This window comes from Hemiscyllium ocellatum, chromosome 14 (genome assembly GCF_020745735.1).
Source record: "Hemiscyllium ocellatum isolate sHemOce1 chromosome 14, sHemOce1.pat.X.cur, whole genome shotgun sequence".
Taxonomy (NCBI): domain Eukaryota; kingdom Metazoa; phylum Chordata; class Chondrichthyes; order Orectolobiformes; family Hemiscylliidae; genus Hemiscyllium; species Hemiscyllium ocellatum.
The window spans coordinates 32,827,641-32,850,928 of record NC_083414.1 but is presented as its reverse complement, the minus strand read 5'-3'; the positions used below and the strand labels follow the sequence as shown (position 1 = coordinate 32,850,928).

General features: G+C 41.1%; 1 protein-coding gene across 3 annotated transcripts in view; it reads right to left on the bottom strand.

Moving 5' to 3' along the window:
* Positions 1-23,288, bottom strand: part of cacna2d3a (calcium channel, voltage-dependent, alpha 2/delta subunit 3a) — a 953,890-nt gene that overhangs the window by 359,718 nt on the left and 570,884 nt on the right. For 2 of the 3 annotated variants that reach the window (XM_060835584.1, XM_060835582.1), the window contains exons 13-14: positions 11,429-11,562; positions 4,246-4,263 (exon numbers count right to left, since the gene is read on the bottom strand). In XM_060835584.1, coding sequence (XP_060691567.1) covers positions 4,246-4,263; positions 11,429-11,562 — 152 coding nt within the window. The remainder of the gene's footprint in view (positions 1-4,245; positions 4,264-11,428; positions 11,563-23,288) is intronic. The other variant, XM_060835583.1, reaches the window with a different exon arrangement.

Genomic DNA, 23,288 nt, shown 5'->3' with positions numbered 1-23,288 from the left:
TCTGGTTGGCATGGACGGGTTGGACTGAAGGGTCTGTTTATGTGCTGTACATCTCTATGACTCTATCTGTTTCAATGTCATTAGCCAAGAAAAAACACACATTCTTTGCACATACTGGGCCTCATTTTTGATAGCACGACTGCACTCATCAAGCTTCCCAAATAATGACATGATGCCAGAAATGCTTACTGACAGATGACTGTTGTGAGCAAATTTCTTCATGCACGTATCCCATTCTCATCGCCACTGAATTAATTCCACAGAGGGCAATATCCCATCTTCAAGTCACCCTTTAGTTTCATGTGGAGACTCTTTGACACTGATCCAGCTCTCTCAGAGCGAGCTCTCAGGATGAGCTAGATGTGTGATATTCCTGTTTTTATCTGTCAGCCCGGGCTCCTTGGTTAGACCAGATTAATAGCCCCAATTAGGGAACTGATATTCCATGATGTCTACCTGGCTAACCTCATGACAATCAGTCCAGTGTCTTCATTCCATTCAATCAGTTGCTGAACACCAGATGTGAAATCAGATGTGTGAGTGCTCAGAGTTCGAAAATCCATGGTGCAAGACGTATTGAATGTTCTTGGTCACGTTTTCCTTTTAGTCTGAACTCTGGAACATCTATCAGCTCTTGTGTCTTTTTCTTTATTCAGGAGATATGGTCTTTGATGGCTGGACCAGCATTTATTGCCCAATTCTAACAGCTTTTGCAAAGGTGGTGATGAGTTGTCTTTTTGAAACACTCCAGTCTGTATGGTGTAGGTGTACCCACAAAGGTGTTATGGAGGGAATTTCAGGACTTTGACACAGTGACTGTGAAAAAGTAGTGATATATCTCCAAACCTAGATACTGTGAGGCTTGGCGAGGAATTTGCAGGAGACAGCATTCCCATCTATCTGCCGCCTTTGTCCTTCTATGATATAGTGGTTTTTCTGTTTGGAAGGTGCTGTTTAAGGAGTTTCAGTGAATTTCTACAGTGAATCTTGTAAAAGGTATACACTGGTGCTACTGCGCATTGGTGGTGGAGATAGTGAATGTTTGTGCTGCCAGTGAAGCACACTTTCTTATCCTGAATAATGTGAAAGCTTCTTGAGTGGGGAGTATTCCATCTTGCTCCTGACTTGTGCCTTGCAGATGTTGGGAAGTACTGGGGAATCACAAGGTGAGTTATCCCTACAGGATTCATTGCCTCTCATCTGTATTTGGAGCCACAGCATTTGTACGACTTGTCCAGTGTGATTTATGGTCAATGGCTAACCCCAGGATGGTGATATTACTTTGAAAAAGTAATGGTTAGATTTTCTCTTGTTGGAGATGTTCATTGCTTGGCGCTTGCTTAGAGCAAATGTTACATGCCACTGTCAATCCAGGTCTGGATATTGTCCAGGTCTTGTTACATTTGAACATGGACTGTTCCAGTATCTAAGGAGTCATGAATGGTGCGAATCATGGCGAACATACCTATTTCTGATCATTGTGACGGAAGGAAGGTCATTGATGAAGCATCTTCAGATGCTTATGCGTAAAACTGTATCCTGAGGAGCTTGCAGTGATGTTCTGGGCTCAGGTGATTGATCTCAATCAACCACAGCTGTCATCCTTTGTGCTCATATGACAATTAAGTAATATATACACTGTGTATATGTGGCATCTGATAGAGATACCTGCCACCCAATCTCATGTTTGACTGTCTTCTGCAATGTCAAATTTACAATGCTCTATGCTGCTGAGCATGAATTTTCAATAAGTAGGGCATATGCTGTCAGAGAATACTTGATCATTCATCCTGTTTCAGCACAGAAGGTAGATTCTCTTGTACTGCCCACAGACATTGTCCTATATTGCTACCTTGGTCCACATTGGCTTTTTGTCAGTTGAGATGGCCTCCTGCTGCTATCTTTAAGATAAAGAACATCCCTTCCCCTGTTGCCAAACTTCTAGAGTACATTTAGTGAAATGTTGACTAATCCTGGAGCCACTGTTCACTTGGTCTCAGATATCTCTAGGTGGGTACAGTTGAGTACAGGCTGAATTCTGGCCTTGGCTAGAAGAGAATGACATACTTGTAAAATATAGCACCTCAAAATTTGACCCTGGAAGGTCCAGACTGGATAAGAACTTCCTGTCCACCTGTCCTATAAGATTTCATATTCTACTTGTTCAAGCATATGGCAAGAGCTAAGAAACACAATCTTGCAGGAACAAATTACTGCATGTGTTGGAATCTGTACTGAAAACAAAAATGCTGGAGATCACAGCTGGTAAGACAGCATCCATGGAGAAAGAACAAACTAACATTTCGAGTGTAGATGACTTCATCAGCGCTGAAGTGAAGCTTGGAAAGGGCAGCATTTATTCTTTAGTTTGGGAGGGATGGATCTGGGTGCTGATGGAGAAAAGATGTAGGTAGTTGTGATTAAGTGATCAGAAAGTGAGAATGGCAGAATAATGGTGTGTCTCTTGCCAGACTCGAAAGGACAGTGAGTGGGGAGAGGGGAGAACATGATAACAAGCTAAATGAAAGGGAAGAAATAGGAATTGGTTCACAATATAAAGGCGTCGAACTCAATATTACGTGCAGAAGGCTGTGCCCTAGTTTGAAGATGAGATGTTGTTCCTCTAGTTTACGCTATGATTCACTGGAAAACTGCAGCTTGCTGAAGACAGACATTTGGGTATGTGAGCAAATGACCATCTACGGGAAGATCAGAGTCCTGTGTGTACACAGACCAGAGATGTTCTGCAAAGTGGTCACCCAGTCTGCATTTGGTCTCTTCAATGTAGAGTAGGCCACATTAGATTAGATTAGATTACTTACAGTGTGGAAACAGGCCCTTCGGCCCAACAAGTCCACACCGACCCGCCGAAGCGCAACCCACCCATACCCCTACATTTACCCCTTACCCAACACTACGGGCAATTTAGCATGGCGAATTCACCTGACCCGCACATCTTTGGACTGTGGGAGGAAACCGGAGCACCCGGAGGAAACCCACGCAGACACAGGGAGAACGTGCAAACTCCACACAGTCAGTCGCCTGAGTCGGGAATTGAACCCGGGTCTCTGGCGCTGTGAGGCAGCAGTGCTAACCACTGTGCCACCGTGCCACCCACATAGGGTGCAACAAATACAATACACTAGATTAGAGGACGTACAGGTGAAATGCTGCTTCACCTGGATAACACATTTCACTCATATTCATATAAATAGTCTTTTGATCTTTCTGTCATTGATTGAGATAACTTGATGACACTGACATAAATGAAACAAGATTAAACTGATAGTGACACTGGCATAAATGAGTATATGAGATCAACTAGAAAGAAATCAAAACACATAAACTTGCAAGATAATCTGACCCATCCTCAAGCAAAAATAACTTCTGCTTTTATGCCTGATAACACACTCAGTGTGCAAAACTGAAGATTACACTCATGATACTGATATGAAGCATGACATATTTTTAAAGAAAGAGAAATGTTATATTGTTAGAAGCTAGTTAGCAACTATTGTGTCATGCATGTCTCCAAGTTTTTCAAGAATGGTGTATCACTCTCTACTGCACTACAGTTTGTGCATCCAACTATCATTCCTCAATATATAATGAGATCTGCAAAATTTGATGTTAACTCTTGTATCGATAAAAAAAGTGTGATGTGAACCTTCTTGATATCAGTCAAAAAAATTGAACTCACTTGCTCTTAAAGGTTATCTATCATCCTTATGGAACGGCAAGGGTTTATGATGCATACATGAATATCTATTCGATACACACGATTCCTTGCATTAAGGTTGAGAAAGGTGATGACTGTATGTAAACCATATGTGTCCAAAACCTCTGCAAGACATTTTATAGATTTTAATATTTTTTACAGAGAGAATCCAGAACTATTCATCTGAGCCTGTACTGTTATAAATAGAGAAGATTGGTAGCAGAAGCCATTTTGAAATGCTTTAGCTGAGTGGTGCAAGAAGGGTTGGATCCCTAGGTTAAAAGATTTCTATGCCTGTATTAGACTTAAGTTATTTAGGTTATTTTTACAGTGACCTACTTTGGTAGTTACATTTTCCTAAAAAGTTGATTAAAATTTTAGTCATATTTATATAAGTAGTTATTTGATCTTTCTGTAGTTGACTGGGATAACTTGATCATACTAACACAATTAAACAACATTGAACTGACAGTGATACTGGCAAAAATGAATATATGAGATCAACTGGAATGGAATTAAAACGTTACCTTTTTAGCCTGTGGGAGCTGATGCATAACAGAAAGGAAAGGAGAACAATTAATGACAATGTTTTGTCCACTCTCCAGCTATATATCATCTGTTAATGAATCTTATTATGCCCATTTTTGTCTTTTATTGCTGATTTTTTGCTTATTTTTGTTTATTGAATAGGGATAGTACTTCATGCACAGCAACTGGATACTTAGATAATCAGACAATACATTTTAATTATATACTAAAGAAATATGAATATTTTCCACTGGATAGAGTCATAGAATCAGACAGTCATATAGCATGGAAACAGATCATTCCACCCAGCTAGTCCTTAAAGGAATTGAAGGAAATTTTAATTGTTGAGTTTTGTCAATCCCGGAGAAGCAGACTTGACTTGGAATGCAGAAAAAAATTGGTCTATTTGAGGTGCATCCCAAAGCCATTTCCAGCCAGATGAAGACAATTTCTTACTGTTACTGAATGGTAAACTGTATTTGGCATTCAAATCTTATTGGAGCCATTCTAAAGACAAATGTAGGACTGGCCTCAAACCAACACAAACTAGCAAATGGAGCATTGTCAGCTTTCTCCTCACTGGTTCTTACAATATTAAGAACCAATGAAAATGAAATTAAATTGGAGTAGGGGCAAAGGATTGAAAAACACAAAGTATGTTTTGAACGTGTTCTTCTTTTCATCCTTGTTAAAGTTGAATTTCAAAATTTTCAGTGCAATGAAAAAATTATTACTTAAATCTTTTAAATTCTGTGTATGTTGTAGGGCTGCTTTTCCTAATTTCATGCTGGTGGAGAATTTTATCCATTGATCCACACATTAGGGATCATGGGTTTGACCCCAATTCTCAAACAGCAGTATGAATTTTGAAAATACGTCATTTTTAAAAAGGGGAGTACACATTTGCCAATATTGCTCAAATGTTCAAACTAGATTACTATTTTAATTTGATTCACAACTTGCTGTTAATGACATCTGGATAATAGTGCTGCAATTTAGCTCCTGGATCGTGATGTGGCATAGCAGGTGACATACCAATCCAGAAATGATAGGCAGGAAGGGTGACTATAACAAAGGTAAACTTCTGTCCTGTCCTTCTCGGCCTGCCTGCAGTCTTTGATACTGTTAATCACACCATATATTGTCCTCTGATACTTCCTCACCATCATCCAGTTGGGTAGAACTTATTTGTTCTCATCTATCCCACCACAGCCAGAGAATCATTTACAATAGCTTATCTCCAACACTGTTAGCTTTGGAAATGCCACAAGGATCTAATCTTCACCCTCTCTTATCTTGCATTTACTTACTGTCCATCAGCAACAACTAGAGACACAATGTCAGTCTTCACATGATAACACTCATTATCTTCCTTACCATCACCTCTCTTGATTACCTCCCGTCAACTGTAAGTTATCAGGTTGCTTGACTGACATTCAGTACAGTCTGAAAAAATTTCCTTTAAGTAAATAGTGGGAAGATTAAGGCTGGTGTCTTCAGCCATCATCATGAACTCTGCTCCCTAATCACCAACTCCACTTCTCTCCCTTGCAACAGATATTGAATCAGACCGTTCACATTCTTTGTGAATTTAGAATGAGCATCTGACTACATATTCTCTCCATCAATAATTTTCACCAACATAACATTACCTGGCTCTACTCCTGCCTCATCTGTTGCTGAAACCTTCATCCATGTCTTTGTCACCATAGACTTAATTATGTCAATGTTCTCCACTCTGGGCTCTTACATTCAATCGTACAAATCTTGAGCACATTTTAAACTCTGCTGATGACTTAACTTGCAACAGGTCCTGTTCAACCTATATTGGATACTAGTTAAACAACACCTCAATATTAAAATTTTCACCGTGTTTCCAAATTTTCTTTCAAATTATTCCTTTGTCTCTGTAACCTCTCCAACCCTAAAACCTTTTGAAATATATGCATTTCTCCAGTTTGGGTACACTGATATTCCTTTATTTTAATTGATTTGGAGGTGCCGGTGTTGGACTGGGGTGTACAAAATTTAAAATCACACAACACCAGGTTATAGTCCAATGGGTTTAATTGGAAGCACTAGCTTTTGGAGCACTGCTCCTTCATCATCCTTCACCACCTGATGAAGGAGCAGTGCTCTGAAAGCTAGTGCTTCCAATTAAACCTGTTGGATTACAACCTGGTGTTGTGTGATTTTTAACTTTGATTTTAATTGTTCCACTATTGCTCACACATACATTTCCACACTCACACATGCACCCTCTCACAAACTTAAACACCTTACTTTCACACTCATACACATATACACACTCTCACACAGACACTCATAACCCCACCATCACCACACCCCACACAAAACACACACACACACACACACACACACACACACACTTGTGCGGTGAATTTGTACTTGCAGAATTACATTTGTTTTAGATTAGAATCAATCTGAACGTTGTGCCACAGACAGTCTCACACAGGGCAGCTCACACCTTCAATGCATTATCTGGGCTGACATGACACCAATTGTTAAAGTTCACTTGATACTGTAACTTTTAAAAAAAAGTTCTGCAAATTACATATGAAAGAACTGAAACAAACATGTTCATTCTAAAAGATGAAAGACTTAACAAACAATCCAGGTCTTTTTCAATATATAATTTCAGTTACTTCACACTGTAAACTTTTGCTATAAATTCTGTGTCTTATGATGTTATACTCCACAACCACCTGGTGAAGGAGCAACACTCTGAAAGCTAGTGCTTCCAAATAAAGCTGATGGACTAAAATCTGATAAAATCCCAGCTACAAAGTAGAGCAGAACTTTACCTGATCACAACACAATGCCATTCATTCTTTCAAACCCAATCACAACATTGTCATCAAACCAGCAGATAAAGGAGGAGCCATCATCATTCAGAATAGAACAGACTACTGCAAGGAACTGTACTGGCAACTGACCAACCAGAAACACTACAGGCAACTACCAGCCAATCCAACCATAGAGCACACCTGTTGATTACCCATTGATCAAGACTTTTGATCTAGTCATTCAGAGTTCCCTACTCATCCTCAACCCACGTAGTTTTCGTGGGTGCAACTTCTACTGCCTTCCAAAGATACACAAAGCCAACACACCAGGACATCCCAACATTATTGGGCATTGGGACCCAGTGTGAGAGCCTTTCTGACTATGTTGAAGGCCATCCCCTATGGACAAGCGCTACGCATACACAGGATTTGTTCAGATGAGAAGGAACATGACGGACACTTGGAATGCTCAAGGATGTCCTCATAAAAACGGGATATGATGCTCAACTCATCGACCACCAGTGCACAGGGGACCCCCAGCTTCTATTGCCACACTACAGATTCCTTAGAGACACTCAGCACCTACAGACCAGTCGAACTGGGAACATTCCTCGTTACAATGGACATTTCAGCACTCTACACTGGCATCCTCTACAATGACAGCATCGCTGCAACAGCCTCAGTATTCAACACCAACAGCTGCCAGTCTCCGAGCACCATCTATAACTCATCCGCTTTATTCTCGATCACAACTCCTTCACCCCTGACAACCAGTTCTTCATCCAGACACACAGAATAGCCATGGGGACCAAATTCGCACCCCAATATGCCAACATCTTCAGCACAGGTTTGAACAAGACTTCTTCTCTACGCAGGACTACCAACCAAAACTATACACCAGGTACATTGACGATATTTTCTTCCTCTGGTCCCACAGAGACGAATCACTGAAACACAGTGATGTCAATGAGTCTCATCTCACTATCAAACTCATCATGGTCTACTCTCTACTATCTGTCTCATTCTTGGACACATGCATCTTCATCAAGGATGGACACCTCTGCACCTCACCCCACCGCAAACCCATGATAACCTCATGACGCTAAACTTCTCCTGCTTCCACCCGAAACATACTAAAACAGCCATCCCCTATGGACAAGCACTATGCATACACAGGATTTGTTCAGATGAGAAGGAACGTGATGGATACTTGGAATGATCAAGGATGTCATCATAAAAACGGGGTATGATGCTCAACTCATCGACCACCAGTTCCAATGTGCCACAGTGAGAAACCGTCATGACCTCCTCAGGAGCCAGATACGAGCTGCAAACGATAGTACTTCCTAGGAGCCGAAAAACTATGCCATGTTCTTCACAGCCTGCAACACATTATCAATGAGGATGAGCACCTCGCCAACACCTTCCCCACACCTTCACTGTTTGCCTTTAAACATCCACCAAACCTCAAATAGATCATTGTTTGTAGCAAACTGTCTGGCTTTTAGGACAACACTATACAACTTTGTCACAGTAGGCGCTGCAAGATGTGTCAGAGTGTCAACATAGAGACACACATTACATGTGGGGACACCTCCCACCATATATGTGGCAGGTGCTCATGCAACTCAGCCAATGTTCTCTATCTCATAGGCTTCAGGCAAGGATGCCCTGACACATGGTACATTGGTGAGACCGAGCAGAGGCTATTGCAGCAGACAAATGGACACCGCACAACAATCAACAGACAGAAGTGTGCCCACCCAGTCGGAGAACATTCAGTAGTCCGGGACATTCAATCTCAGACCTGCGGGTGACCGTCTTCCAAGGCAAACTTCAGGACAGGCGACAACGAAAGGTGGCCGAGCAGAGGCTGATTGCCAAGTTTGATACCCATGGGGATGGCCTCAACCGGGACCCTGGGCTCATTTCACACTACAGGTGACCCCACTGCACTATATACACACATACACACACACACACACACACACACACACAATTTTGAGGGGTGAATTTGTACTTGCAGAATTACATTTTATTTTGCTCAAAAACTGCATGAATCTATGTAAGATTCTGTAAATCTGTTTTTTAGATTAGAATCAATATGAACTTTGTGCCACAGACAGTCTCACACAGGGCAACCCACACCTTAAATGCATTATCTGGGCCGACATGGCAACAAGTGTTAAAGTTCACTTGAGAATGTAACTTCTAAAAAAGGTTCTGCGATTTACATATGAAAGAACAGAAAACATCATGTTCCTTCTAAATGATGAGAGACTTAACAAACAATCCAGGTCTTTTTCAATATATCATTTCGGTTACATCATACTGCAAATTTTTGCTTTAATTCTGTGTCTTACGATCTTATACTCCACAACCACCTGATGTAGGAGCAGTGCCCTGAAAGCTACTGCTTCCAAATAAGTCTGTTGGATGATAACCTGGTGTTATGTGATTCTTAACTTTGTACATCCCAGTCCAACTCTGGCATCTCAAATCATGTCCACTATTGGTGACTGCATTAAGGCGCCAAGGTCTTAAATTCTGGAATTCCTTCCATCAACATCTTCTTCATTCTCTCTATCTATTTAATTAATCATTGAAATTTGCCATTTTGACCAGGAATCTGGTTACCTGCCTTAATATCTTCTTATGTGGTCTGTGCCAAGTTGCTCTGTCTGCTTGGCTTCTGTCGGACAGTGTCACTGTGTTGCCAAACAGTCTGTAAATTTAACTAGTTGAAAAATCTCAATGTTGTTCAAAGATATGTTTAACACATCTTCATTATAATGTTATACCTTTAATTGTTATATGTCTTTAAAAAAAGCTACCTTTCACGTACATGGGATCAAAGGGATATTGGTAGCCTGATGATTACATTAACTAAGGGACAGGAAGAAGAGAGCAGTACTGAACAGTTATTTTTCAGACTTGAGGGAAGCATGCAGTGGTGTTCCCAATGGTCAGTTTCTGATACACTGCTTTTTTTAAGATCCAAAATTGAAATTGACTTGATCTTGAATACACAGATCATAATTTAAAAGTCTGCAGATGACACAAAATCAGCAATCTAGTTAGCAGTGAGGAGCAGAGTAACAGGAGACATAGGCAACTGGTTAAATGGTCAAGCACAGGGGAAATAACATTCAGAATAAAAAATGTTTTAGTAAATACATTTGAGGTGATAGAAATACAAACAAATGGCAAAATATTAAAGGGAACACAGAAACAGAGAAACTTGATGGGTCTATAAACAATATTTTTAATATATCTATAAAATGTTAAGGTGGCAAAACAAGTTGAGATTAGTGCAAAGACATGAAACACTTGGTTTTATTAACAGGCATGGGGTAAATATTAGCCTGCAAAATGTGCGTATTTGTAAGCGATTGATCTAAAGTAATCAGACATCAGTGCATTTGATAACATTTTCAGCTCTGCGCCAATTGTGATTCAAGTCATTAGATTACAATAATGTGAAAAGGGTGACAGTGAATTGGCAACCTGTTCTATACCCCTCTCAAATTTTCCAGAAGTGATGTAAAATAAGCTTTTGATTCATGATCATTCAATGCCCATCGTCACATAAAAAGAAAACACATCTCAATCAGAGAAAAATAGTTTTAAATTCCACACTGCCGATATTGTTTGCAATGACATCTTATCAGACACAAAAGCATCTTCACCACGGTGCTAATAACCTGGGCCAGAGTTTTAGTGTCTGCAGGATGAGCCATGAAGTGCCACAGTATGTTTCACTTATGCCGAACACTGCTATTTAAATCTCTGGAGGCTATTAAATTTAATGAAACCATCTGGACTGGAATGGACAACCAAGTGTAATCAGTTTTGCAATGCCACAAAGTACAGATGGCAACACTTGTTTTCTTATTCCATGTTTTCCCTCTTGCCAGATTTAACTGCTAACCTAAATGAATTTCAGCTGTCTAACTTCTCTTTGTTTTCTGATGGTTTCTATAGCTAAACAATTTTCCACTACATATTATCATTAAAATCTTTGTGGAGTTCCATTTATACACTATGAAAATTATTTTGAATTAAAAATACTTTCCTTTATTTAACTATTCTTTTTTCACTATTTTTCTGTACTTACAGAAAACAGTAATAAAAATGGAGCAAGTAAGAAAAACACAAATTCATTGTCAAACAGAAAAGGCTGTTAATATGTTTTGCAAAATGGAACATTTATTCAAATTTTCCCTTATCAGTAATTTACAAGTAATAGAAAATAGAAAGACTGATTCCTTTCAAATAGAATTTGGGTCCATGTTAGCTCTACAGGATTATTAATTCCTAGATGTTGCATCATGATATTTTTGATTATGCATAAAAATAGTGAATATTAACTTACAGTGTTATCGATGTATGCTTCTGTCCATACAATATCATGTTCCTGGTCAATGACCTTTGGTCTGCTCAAAACATGAAGGTATTCCATCACATTTTCTTGTACATCAGCAAGAGTAGAAATCTGAGTGAAATATCCTAAAACAGAGTCCAAAAAGAAGAAAATCTTTAAAATGCACTATTTATGTTAATATATCATCACAAACAAAGAAAAAATACAATGAGAACCTATAGAAGACAATTTTAAAACTTGGAAACAATTAGACTGGGTTTCAGTTTGGGTGGATGGTGGGCAGTGCACATAGCTGCTTGCCAAATGTCATCAGTAAAATGCCCACGTTCAGGGAACAGACTGGCAGCTTGGATCAGGAGGAATCTGTGGATTCCTCCATGGACTCTCATGACCAGAAATGGCACAGGGAGTAAGCAGACAACAGCTGCTGGTGGAAATTGGAACATAATGAAGAAGTGGAATGATTGGCAACATGTAGGACTTTCTCTATTTTTTATTTATTCATGGGATGTTGACATCGCTTGGTGGGCCAGCATTTATTTCCCATTCCAAGTTGCATTTGTGAAGGTGGTGGTGAGCTGTCCTCTTGAATCTCTGAAGTGTAGGGACTCCCACATTGCCATTGCAGAGAGTGTCCCAGAAGTTTGATCCAGCAACAGTGAAGGAACGTTGATATATTTCCCAAGTCAGGATGATGAGTGGTTTGGAAGGGAACTTGCGGATGGTAGAGTTTCCAATGTTTTTAGGGAATTGTAGTTGAAACTTGGAAAGTGCTAGCTAAGTACCTTGGTGAACATTTACAATGCATCTTGTAGATAGTACACACTGCTGATACTATGGGTTGGTAGTGAAGTAGGTGAATGCTTGTGCCAATCAAATGGGCTGCTTCTTGAGTTTTGTTGGAGCTGCACTCATTCAGGCAAGTGCAGACAATTACATTATATGCCAACCTGTGTCTTAAAGAGGTCGACAATCTTTGGGGAGTCAGGATGTGAGATATTTGCTGCAGCATTCTTAACCTCTAATTGGCTCTTGCAGCCTCTGTATTTATATATTTTTTTAGTTACTCGCAGAATGTGGATGTCACTGCCAACATTTATTGCCCATCCCTATTTACCCAGAGGGCAGTTATGAGTTGACCACCTTACTGTGGGTCTGGAGTCACATATAGGCCAGACCAGGTAAGCATGACAGTTTCCTTCCCTAAAGGGCATTAGTGAACCAGATGAGTTTTTCTGACAATTGATGATGATTTCACAGTCATCATTAGACTCTTAATTCCAGATATTCTTATTGAATACAAACTTCAGCACCTACCATGATGGGATTTGAACATTAAATGGGTCTCTGGATTAATTTCTAGCGATAATGCCACTGTTTTATTGCGTCCCCAAAAGATATGGTTCGTCCAATTCAGGTTCTGGTCAATGGTACTGTCCAGGATGTTGATAGTGAGCGATTCAATGCCAGTAGTGCCTCTCTTGTTGGAAATGGTTGTTGGTTGCATGGTGTGAATGTTTGTTATCATTGTCAGCCCTAGGCTGGATATTGTCTAGGTGTTACTGCATTTAGATATTGATTGCTTCAGTTTCTGAGAAGCCATATTATTACTGAACATTGCACAATCATCAGTATACCTGACGTTACGGTGGAAAGGTTACTACAGATGAAGCAGTTGAAGAAGGTTGGGTTGAGGAAACTACCCTGAGGAACTCCTGTGTCCTAAAACCTAGATGACTGACATTTAACAACCATAACATTTGGGCTTGTACTAGGTATAATCTCAACCAGTGGAAAGCTTTCTCGCTGATTTCCATTGACTCTAACTTTGACGGGGCTCCTTATTGCCACAGTCAGTCATATGCAGCAGGAGGTCATGCTCACTTTCTGCAATTGTCCTTAAGTGCTCTCCATGCTCCACCTGAACCCAAAGGCGTCACTAAAAAGAAATTAAATGAAAGAAATTCCTTAAATTATTTCTGTACCTCTTTGTGCAATTCCAACAGGAACTTTGAGCAGCAAATAATTTGCCTAGCTAAAGCCTAAAATTGCATCTGACTCCTATGAGCATCAAAGGATCTTGATTTACTGAAGCTGATGAGGTACTGACCTGTTTCTGTGGGTGCCCATGCCATTCATATGAAGCATTCCACCAACAGCAAAGTGAAAGCGTGATTTGTCTCTAGACTTCAGAGTGGAAAGGTGTCTCCCAAATTTTGTAACATAGCTTGGAAAACGTAAGGGCGCAAGGTGGGAAACAGGCAAATGACACGTCAATTTAGCATCACTGCAGGGCTGAATGGGGGGGGAAGAGATCCACAATAGTGGGAGTATAATCTACAGAAGTAGTATTTCGCCAGGGAGTGGACTCCATGGTGTGACTCAAATGTCATTTGCACAAGAACCATTTCAACACAAACATCCAGGATTGCAAGTGCTCACAGCTACTTTTGATGTGCAAAGTGTGCCCATGCATTTCAGCATTTACAGGGACGAGGATATCTATGCCAGAATTAAAAGGAAAAGTCACCATTTTATTGAATACAAAATCAAACTGATAAACAAGTCACTCCACCTAGGAAAAGACTGGCAGATAACTGTGTAATAAAATAATAACAGGAGCAGGAGTTCAGTAACTCTGGAAATGAGTGACTATGAGGTTCTTTCTGGTCTGTCAAGCTCAGTAGACAACTGCTCTGTCTTCCTCACGCTGACAGATCTCCTTGCTCATCAGGATCCTCATTGTTCTCCTCAGAGGTTTCCTCTTAACTCTGCATCTCCTGCTTAGCCAATATGTCTTCACTTCGTTTACTGAGATTGTAGAGTGTACAGCACATCATTATGATGATATGAACACTCTGAATGGGCAGAAGTTAATTTTGAAGAGGAATTTAATTCTGGTGAGGAGGGTAAGTAATGAAATACAAACACATGTGCATAGGCTTCTTGATGCTTGATAGCAAAACAATTCTCCCACCATCTGAAGAGGGGGAACTTAATTATGAAGATTTAACTCAAAGGCAAGAATCTGATTTTTGGACTATTGCCCTGTTAGTTCCTGAAACTCGCCATTATCCTTGCTACCTCAGGGAGTGGAAAATGACGCCCTTCTGTGGGATTGGAATAAAAGCCAAAGATGATTCACATCCTCCACAGCTGCTAAAAGAAAGCCAGTGTTGTTAGGCAGTTACGAAGTAAAGGAATGATAACCCGCAGGAAAAAAATGGTGAAACAAAACACTTTAATCTTATGAAATGACTGTATTGCTCGTCCTGGGTGAAATAACTGCACAAAATCTGGTATCCCATTATCTAGTCACTATTCAATTACTTATGCACAGTGCACTGACTGGGGCCAGCCAGTTGGGATCAGTTCTTGGAATTGAGGGGATTCTAAATGCCCTGTTTATATTAGTCAGCCAGGCTAACAAGCCCAGTCAAGGATCTCACAGTCAACAAGATTCACCTGGTTCCAACCGCTACATCCTTCCACCACTCCCTGCCAAAGTCCAAGGATGTAAGCCTGGTCTTTCTCCTGTAGTTTTTCTTGAATCATAGAATCTCTAAAGTGTGGAAACAGGCCATTCAGCCCAACAAATCCACACCGACCCTCCAAAGAGTATCTCACCCAAATCCATTTCTCTGCCCTATTACTCTACATTTCCCATGACTAATGCACTCAAGCTGCACACTCTTGAACATTTTGGGCAATTTAGCATGGCCAGTTCACCTGACCTGCATATCTTTGGACTATGGGAGAAAACTGGAACAGCCGCAAGAATCCCACGCAGACATGAGAATGTGCAAACTCCACACAGACAGCTGCCAGAGGCTGGAATTGAATGCAGGTCCCTGGTGCTGTGAAGCAGCAATGCTAACCACTGAGCCACCATAGGACACCATGTCTAGTTGCTCAAACGCTGACCTTGACATGGGTGGCTTGTAATAGACTGTAGGAGAAAGTGAGGACTGCAGATGCTGGAGATCAGTGCTGAAAATGTGTTGCTGGAAAAGCACAGCAGGTCAGGCAGCATCCAAAGAGTAGGAGAATTGATGTTTCGGGCATGAGCCCTTCTTCCTGCTCTTTGGATGCTACCTGACCTGCTGCGCTTTTCCAGCAACACATTTTCAGCAGTTGTAATAGACCGTAGCCCATTTCTTCTGTCCTGAGTGTGTCAGGAGAGTTTCCTCCTCTTCTTCCGGCAGTAACAGTAGTGAGAATGTATCCATTTTGGACTCTGAGGTTTCTTTGACACTAGATGGAGGGGGAGAGCCCATGGTTTCTGACAGGCCTTCTGGCTGTTCTGAGGGGCTGGATATGTTTTGCTCCTGCCCCTTTTGAGAAGTAACAGCTTTCAGGTGATGCATGTTTGTTCAGAATTGTATACCTACCTGAACCTGGTAAGTGATGAGACATGACCTTACGTCAACCTCACCTCATACCCACACAGGGCCATTTGCATATTTTCAGCACCAAACTTCGGCCCCAAATTAAATTGTCTCTCTTGCATTTGGCCAGCATTGGCATTCTTGTTGCTGTTCACTCACACCCATGTCAGGGTTTGACTTGGTGTGGAGTCTTCTCCCCATCAGCAACTCTGCTGGAGCTATCCCTGTTGTTGCATGTGTGTTGGTCCTATCATCCAACAGGAACAGGGACAGTTTGGTATTGAGTGAGGCTGTAGGCTGCTTCTTTAAGCCTGTCTTCAATGTTTGGAATGTTCCTTCCGCCATTGGATGATGGATGGAAAGGAGCTGTCTTTACGTGCCGGATGATATTTGAGTTTAGGAAATATTCAAATTCCCTGCTGGGAAATGACAGCCCATTGTCTGTGACCAATACTTCCGAGAGTCTGTGTGTCACGAATGATGCTCACAACTTCTTAATCATTCTCCCTGTGTTTGCCGAATGGACTTTATGCACCTCCAACCACTTTGCGTGGGTGTCCACAATGACCAGGAACACTGAGCCCATGAAAGGACCAGCACAATCAATATGTAAACAAGTCCAGGATTTACCTGGCCTTTCCTACGAATGTAGGGGCGCTGCCAGTGGTAATTCTTGTCCATGTTGGAACTCTAGGCTCTGACCCACCAACACAGTTATGTCAGCATCAAACCCTGGCCATCTGATATAACTTCTTGCTAGCATCTTCATCTTGGAAACCACTGAATGACCCTAGTGGAGTTCAGCTGAATTCTATTGGAAGCTTTGGTCTGCACCACCTTGTCTTGTTTCATTATCCTTTAGTGGACCAATCGTTTCTCTAGTTACCCGCTTGCTTCTTACATAAGAATAAAATGCTTTGGGGTTCTCCTTAATTCTGCTCGCTAAAGCTATTTCATGACCCTTTTAGCCCACTTGATTCCTCATTTAAGACTTGTTCTTTCCTGCCACTATCAATGCCCTACACACCGGGGTACTTTTCAACTCTCTTATAATTCCCAAATAATCTATATCACAGATCTCAAAAAGGCAGTGTTATATGGGCATGCATTTCAGTATCCAGTCATGGATTCATTTGACAAGCCAATGTGTTTTTCTGCAAATGTTTCGTCACCTGGCTAGGTGACAACATCAGTGCATTTTTGATAAGGTGTTGGTGCTCTGTCCTGCCCTGTATTTATATGTCTCGGTTTGTTGGTACTTCTGGTTCTGTATCCAAGTGGTCTGTATACAGGGTCCAGTTCAATGTGTCTACTGATTGAGTTCTAGTTGGAGTACCAGGTTTCAAGGATTCTCTGGCGTGTCTCTGTTGGCCTGTGCTGGGATGGTTACCTTGTCCCTGTTGAATTTGTGTATTTTGTTGTCTGTCTGGTTGTCAGTATCCTTTTGTTCAAAATTAAAATTGTTAGCCAAATCTTGTGAAACCTACTGCAAAGACCTGTGAAAATAACACAGACAATAACTTAAATACAGTGATGATAAGAGTGCTTCAATGCCAACTGCAATTTTTCAAACACCACATTAAACCAAGGCACCAGCTGCCCTATTGGGTGCTCATGAAAGAGAGTAGTAGAATCCTCCTGGTATTTTAGCCAATCTAGTTATTGATCTCATTGCAGTTTGTGAAGCTGTTGATTGCAACTGAGCTGTGGCATTGCAACATTAAGGGGAGACTTAATAGAAACTTACAAGATAATACATAGCTTGGAAAGGGCGAACGCTAGGAAATTTTTTCCGTTAGGCGAGGAGACTAAGACTCGCGGACACAGCCTTAAAATTAGAGGGGGTCAATTCAGAACAGAAATGCGGAGACATTTCTTCAGCCAGAGAGTGGTGGGCCTGTGGAATTCATTGCCGCAGAGCGCAGTGGAGGCCGGGACGCTAAATGTCTTCAAGGCAGAGATTGATAGATTCTTGATGTCACAAGGAATTAAGGGCTATGGGGAGAATGCGGGTAAGTGGAGTTGAAATACCCATCAGCCATGATTGAATGGCGGAGTGGACTCGATGGGCCGAATGGCCTTACTTCCACTCCAATGTCTTATGGTCTTATGGTCTTATTAACACAACAAAAGTGAGTGGATGTCAAAAGTACATTATTAGGAGCTAAACACTTTGGAACATCCTTGGATTGTGAAAAAACAGGTTCCTTAGCTACTGGCTCCAAACCTTCCCTGGAAACAGACTGATATTAAGCTGGTCTCTTTGAAACCAAATCTTTGATGCCCATGTCTTATCTCACAGCAAGTTCTGTTGCTCGAGTAACATTGTGCTCATTGACTTATATTGGTTATCAGTCAAGGAGCATCATCATTGTAAAATTCTCATCATTGTCAAATACTTCTCTGGCTCTTTCACTTCCCTATCTCTGTAACCTCCTCCAAATTCACAATCGTCTGAGATATCAGTGCTCCTGTAATTTTGCTAACTTGTGCATTTCCAGTTATAATTGTTTTGGCAATTTTAGTTGTGCCTTTTGGTGGCATATCCTCCAAGTTCTGGAATTCCCTCCCTAAACTTCTCTGCTTCACCTTTCCTGATTTAAGGCATTTCTTGAAACCTAGATATTTGATCAAATTTTTGGGTATCTGATTTAATATCTCCTAATGTGGTTCAGTATCATACTTTGTTTTATCATGCTCCTGTAATTCACCTTGGGATATCTAATTATGTCAAAGGCGACATGTGATGACAAGTGATTACACTTGTTAACTCTTAATGTTCATTAAGGAATGCCCCTTTCATTCCTTGCCTTTATTTCTCTGTTCTCCTTAAAAACTATGGCTGTATTTACAAAAATGGCAGCCCTATCCACTGACTGAAAAGTCAGAGATGAGCCTGCTTCTGCCAATGAAAAGAGGACGGGATTTTACAGTTAGCTGGTAATTATCAGGCAATTTGATGCCCCGGAGCTGTCCAGTCCTAAAAACATGTTACCAGGAGCAATAGCCAGTGCTAGGACTGCAGGAAGTGGTCATCCCTTTAGAGGGGAGTTCCTCTATTGAGCACATTGTGTTCAACAGGATGGCCTGCCCCAAGACCACAGCTAGACCAACAGTGTACAGCTAGCAGTCTTATTGAATTGTGCATGGCCTCTCAACTCTCAGGCCATTGCTAATGAAATACCTGTGGCAGAGGGGAGTGATGCTTACACTCCACCATTGATGTACACCGTTTACTATCTCCAACATGCCCTAAAGTTCCTTCAATGGCAAATTCTGAACCAGCACTCCCTCTAATTGCTGCACAGGCCACAGAGGTCCATATGCAGAATTGAGCTCCAGAACCAGAAGTCAATACTGTGATTGTTGTTGAAAATGTGTTGCTGGAAAAGTGCAGGCTCCTGAAGAAGGGCTCATGCCTGAAACGTCGATTCTCCTGCTCCTTGGATGCTGCCTGACCTGCTGCGCTTTTTAGCAACACATTTTCAGCTCTGATCTCCAGCATCTGCAGTCCTCACTTTTTCCACTGTGATTGTTGTGTCAATCACCGTGTGCAAATCCTTGGAGCAGTGGGCATGCAGTGTTTCAGTTAGAGCAAACATTGTTCTGAACCCATGACCTCTCCTGCCAAGAAGGACAAGAGCAGCAAATACATAGCAATACCACTACATGTGGTTGAATGTACCACTTTTCAGGACTTTAAAGAAATGTCTTCATTCATTGGATATGACCATTGATGGCAAAGTTAGCATTTATTGCCCATTCCTAATTATTCTTAGGAACATAGTGATATGCCATTTGAATTACAGCATGCTGTATGATGCATTCAATTTAAATGGAACATTGTATGATCAACTTCAGGTCATTTGATACAAAAGATAAAAACAGAAGCAATCTTGTTTGTTTACCTTGAGAGTTGGTGAGTTAAAATGATGTGTGACAATTAAAATTGATTGTGTCTTTTCAGTGTTGCTTTCAATTCATCTTGTTCCCTGTGTAGATGTCAAACTGTACAAATCCTGTTGGCTACATTATATTTGAACACTACTGTAGTTTTTGTCTGAGTCATAGTTTTGTTTGCAAGATGAATTTTATTTTGGCTATTACTGAGCATGCCCAGACAAACTTGATTGAGTTTTTTGAAGAAGTAACAAAGATGAATGATGAGGGCAGAGCAGTAGACGTGATCTTTATGGACTCTATTAAGACGTTCGACAAGGTTCCCCATGGGAGACTGAGGAGCAAGGTTCAATCTCATGGAATACAGGGAGAATTAGCCATTTAGATACAGAACTGGCTCAAAGGTACAAGACAGAGGATGGTGGTGGAGGGTTGTTTGTCTGACTGGAGGCCTGTAAGCAGTGGAGTGCCACAAGGATCGGTGCTGGGTCCACTACTTTTTGTCATCTATACAAATGATTTGGATGTGAGCATAAGAGGTATAGTTAGTAACTTTGCAGATGACACCAAAATTAGAGGTATGGTGGACAGCGAAGAAGGTTACCTCAGATTACAATGGGATCTTGATCAGATGGGCCAACGGGCTGAGGAGTGGCAGATGGAGTTTAATTCAGATAAATGCGAGGTGCTGCATTTTGGGAAAGCAAATCTTAGCAGGACTTATACACTTAATGGTAAGGTCCTAGGGAATGTTGCTGAACAAAGAGATCTTGGAGTGCAGGTTCATAGCTCCTTGAAAGTGGAGTCACAGGTAGACAGGATAGTGAAGAAAGTGTTTAGTATGCTTTCCATTGTTGGTCAGAGTATTGAGTACAGGAGTTGGGAGATCATATTGCGGCTGTATAGGACATTGGTTAGGCCAGAGTTGGAATATTGTGTGCAATTCTGGTCTCCTTCCTATCAGAAGGGTGTTGTGAAACTTGAAAGTGTTCAGAAAAAACTTACAAGGATGTTGCCAGGATTGGAGGATTTGAGCTATAGGAAGAGGGTTAGTATGGGGCTGTTTTTCTTGGAGCATCAGAGGCTGAGGGGTGACTTTATAGGGGTTTTAAAATCATGAGAGGCATGGACTTTTCCCTGAGGTGGGGGGTCCAGAATGAGAGGGAATAGGTTTAGGGTGAGAGGAGAAAGATATAAAAGAGACCTAAGGGGCAACTTTTTCACACAGAGGGTGATACATGTATGGAACGAGCTGCCAGAGAAAATGGTGGAGGCTAGTCCAATTGCAACATTTAAAAGGCATCTGGATGGGGATATGAATAGGAAGGGCTTGAAGGCATATGGGCCGGGTGCTGGCAAGTGGGGCTAGATTAGGTAGGGATATCTGGTAGGCATGGATGAGTTGGACCGAAGGATCTGTTTCCATGCTGTACATCTCTATGGCAATTACTCTGCAAAAAGCTACCAACATGATGCAAAATTTGAGGTTTGCCAGTGATTGATGTTATGGAGCTTGTTATCACAGAAAGTGAAGGCAATCATTGCAGTTTTATCTGTGCAGTAATCTTGGGGGTAATTAATACTATGCACAGGGATAATTTATCAATTTAACCACCTTGCTATTTAAATCATTTTATCAGGGTGTTTGATGTGACAGGATAAATGTGTTGCATTAGTTTCTTGTGTTCTTTTTGCTGAGTTGTATATAATTCACTGAGTTACTCTTTAAATAAACTGTAAGGAAGCTCAGAATGGAAACAGACCATTGTCCAACAAGTCTATTATTTTCATGGACCACACAAATCTATTTTACCATGAATTTACACCATTTATTTAATATTTTGGAGGAAGTTTCCACATTCTCCCCAGTCTTCACATGCATAAACCAAGTAAAAGTTCCAAAAGCCTATTTAACCTTTTCACACATCATCGAATATCGAACATTTCTAGAACCTTTCAAGACACAGCAGTCTATCAGCAGTTATTCTGAGGACTATAGCTGCAGCCAAATATTTGTGTAATGCTGTGGTCAAGGAAGTGGCGGTGACAATGGACCATAACTGATACCCAAAGCCCATTATAGAGACCCCAGGCGATGTCAAGTGGAGCAGCAGAGGAGGAACAAGAAGGGGTGAGGAAGATAAACTCTATTAATATGTTTTAATATATTCAGCAATTCAAAATGGCGCCAGAGCTTGGTGACACTTAACACTTCTCACTGTTTTTTTAAAAAACATGTGACAATAAATCATTCAATTCAAGAATGTCCATACACGTCAGAGATTATCCGATTGCCACCTGAACAGCCAACTCCGGGAAACTTCAATAGGCTGCAGATGGGATTTCCACCTCTCACTTGGGAAGGCAGCCCAATCAGTTCTGTCACCCAGAAGCATATTGGCAAGGACTAGGATTGCAAGAAGTCCATAGATTTGAAATCCTTGAATTCATGATCATTCAAGTGTTCATAGTGCTGGTGGGTGGAGTGGGGGGGTGGGGGGTTGTGGTGGTGGTGGTGGGGGGAGGTTTGGTGGTTAGGATTCTATTTCACAAGGAGAGGGTGAAGCCTGACAGGAATGGATAAGGACAGTAGAAGTCTCATTGAAGAGACTGGGAAGTGAGAAGGAGTCCCTCCAGGCGGCAGACCTGATGCAGATTACTTCATATGCAAAGGAGACTGTAGCAGGAGATGCTCCTTACCCCATTTCCTGCCCAAGGGCTGAGCAAGGTGACTTCGTGCTAACTATTACCATCCTGAATAAGAATACTTCTTAAGTGGGGTTGTTTATTACTTACTTAAGTGTCCCAACTGTAGTAAGCATGTCTCACCCTGTCCAACGTAAAATTGGAAAGATGTTGGCATGGGTTGGAACGGCACTCTGGAGAATTTTACAGGCCACTCTGCAAATCCATCAATAGTTTGGAATGCAAGTTCAGTCAAATCATTTTATCATTTTATATGCAATCATATTATGATTGCAATATAATTATCATTAATATTATATTTAATACGGTGGGATCAGCAATAGTTCAACTGTTATTATTTTTCTCATGGTTTGAATCATGATAGATATGCAATCATGTAGAAGAGTCTGATGTAATCTGTTGTCACATGATTTCTCCAATGAAGTACACACTTGCAAAGGCTAAAAGTTTTACCATCTGATTTGCAAAGAATGGTTACTGTCAAGTAGGGCAGGAAGAAAACACTGCTTTCTAACTACATTCTAGTGTTATTTGATATATTTACTGCTCCTGAAGAACAAAAATGCAGACAACGTGAGACAGTTAGCACCCTCAGAGTGGAAGCTATAGTGGATGATCTGCTGGTTTATGAATGCTGAGAAACAATGGAAGAAGACATTGCTGACCAAGAACAAAACCTAGTATGACTACTCAACAGAGATCACCAAGTCAAAATGATGCTGAACTAAAAAATAAAATTACAACTAGGGTGGCACGGTGGCTCAGTGGTTAGCACCGTTGCCTCACAGCACCAGGGACCCGGGTTCAATTCCAGCCTCGGGTGACTGTGTGTGGAGTTTGCTTATTCTCCCAGTAAC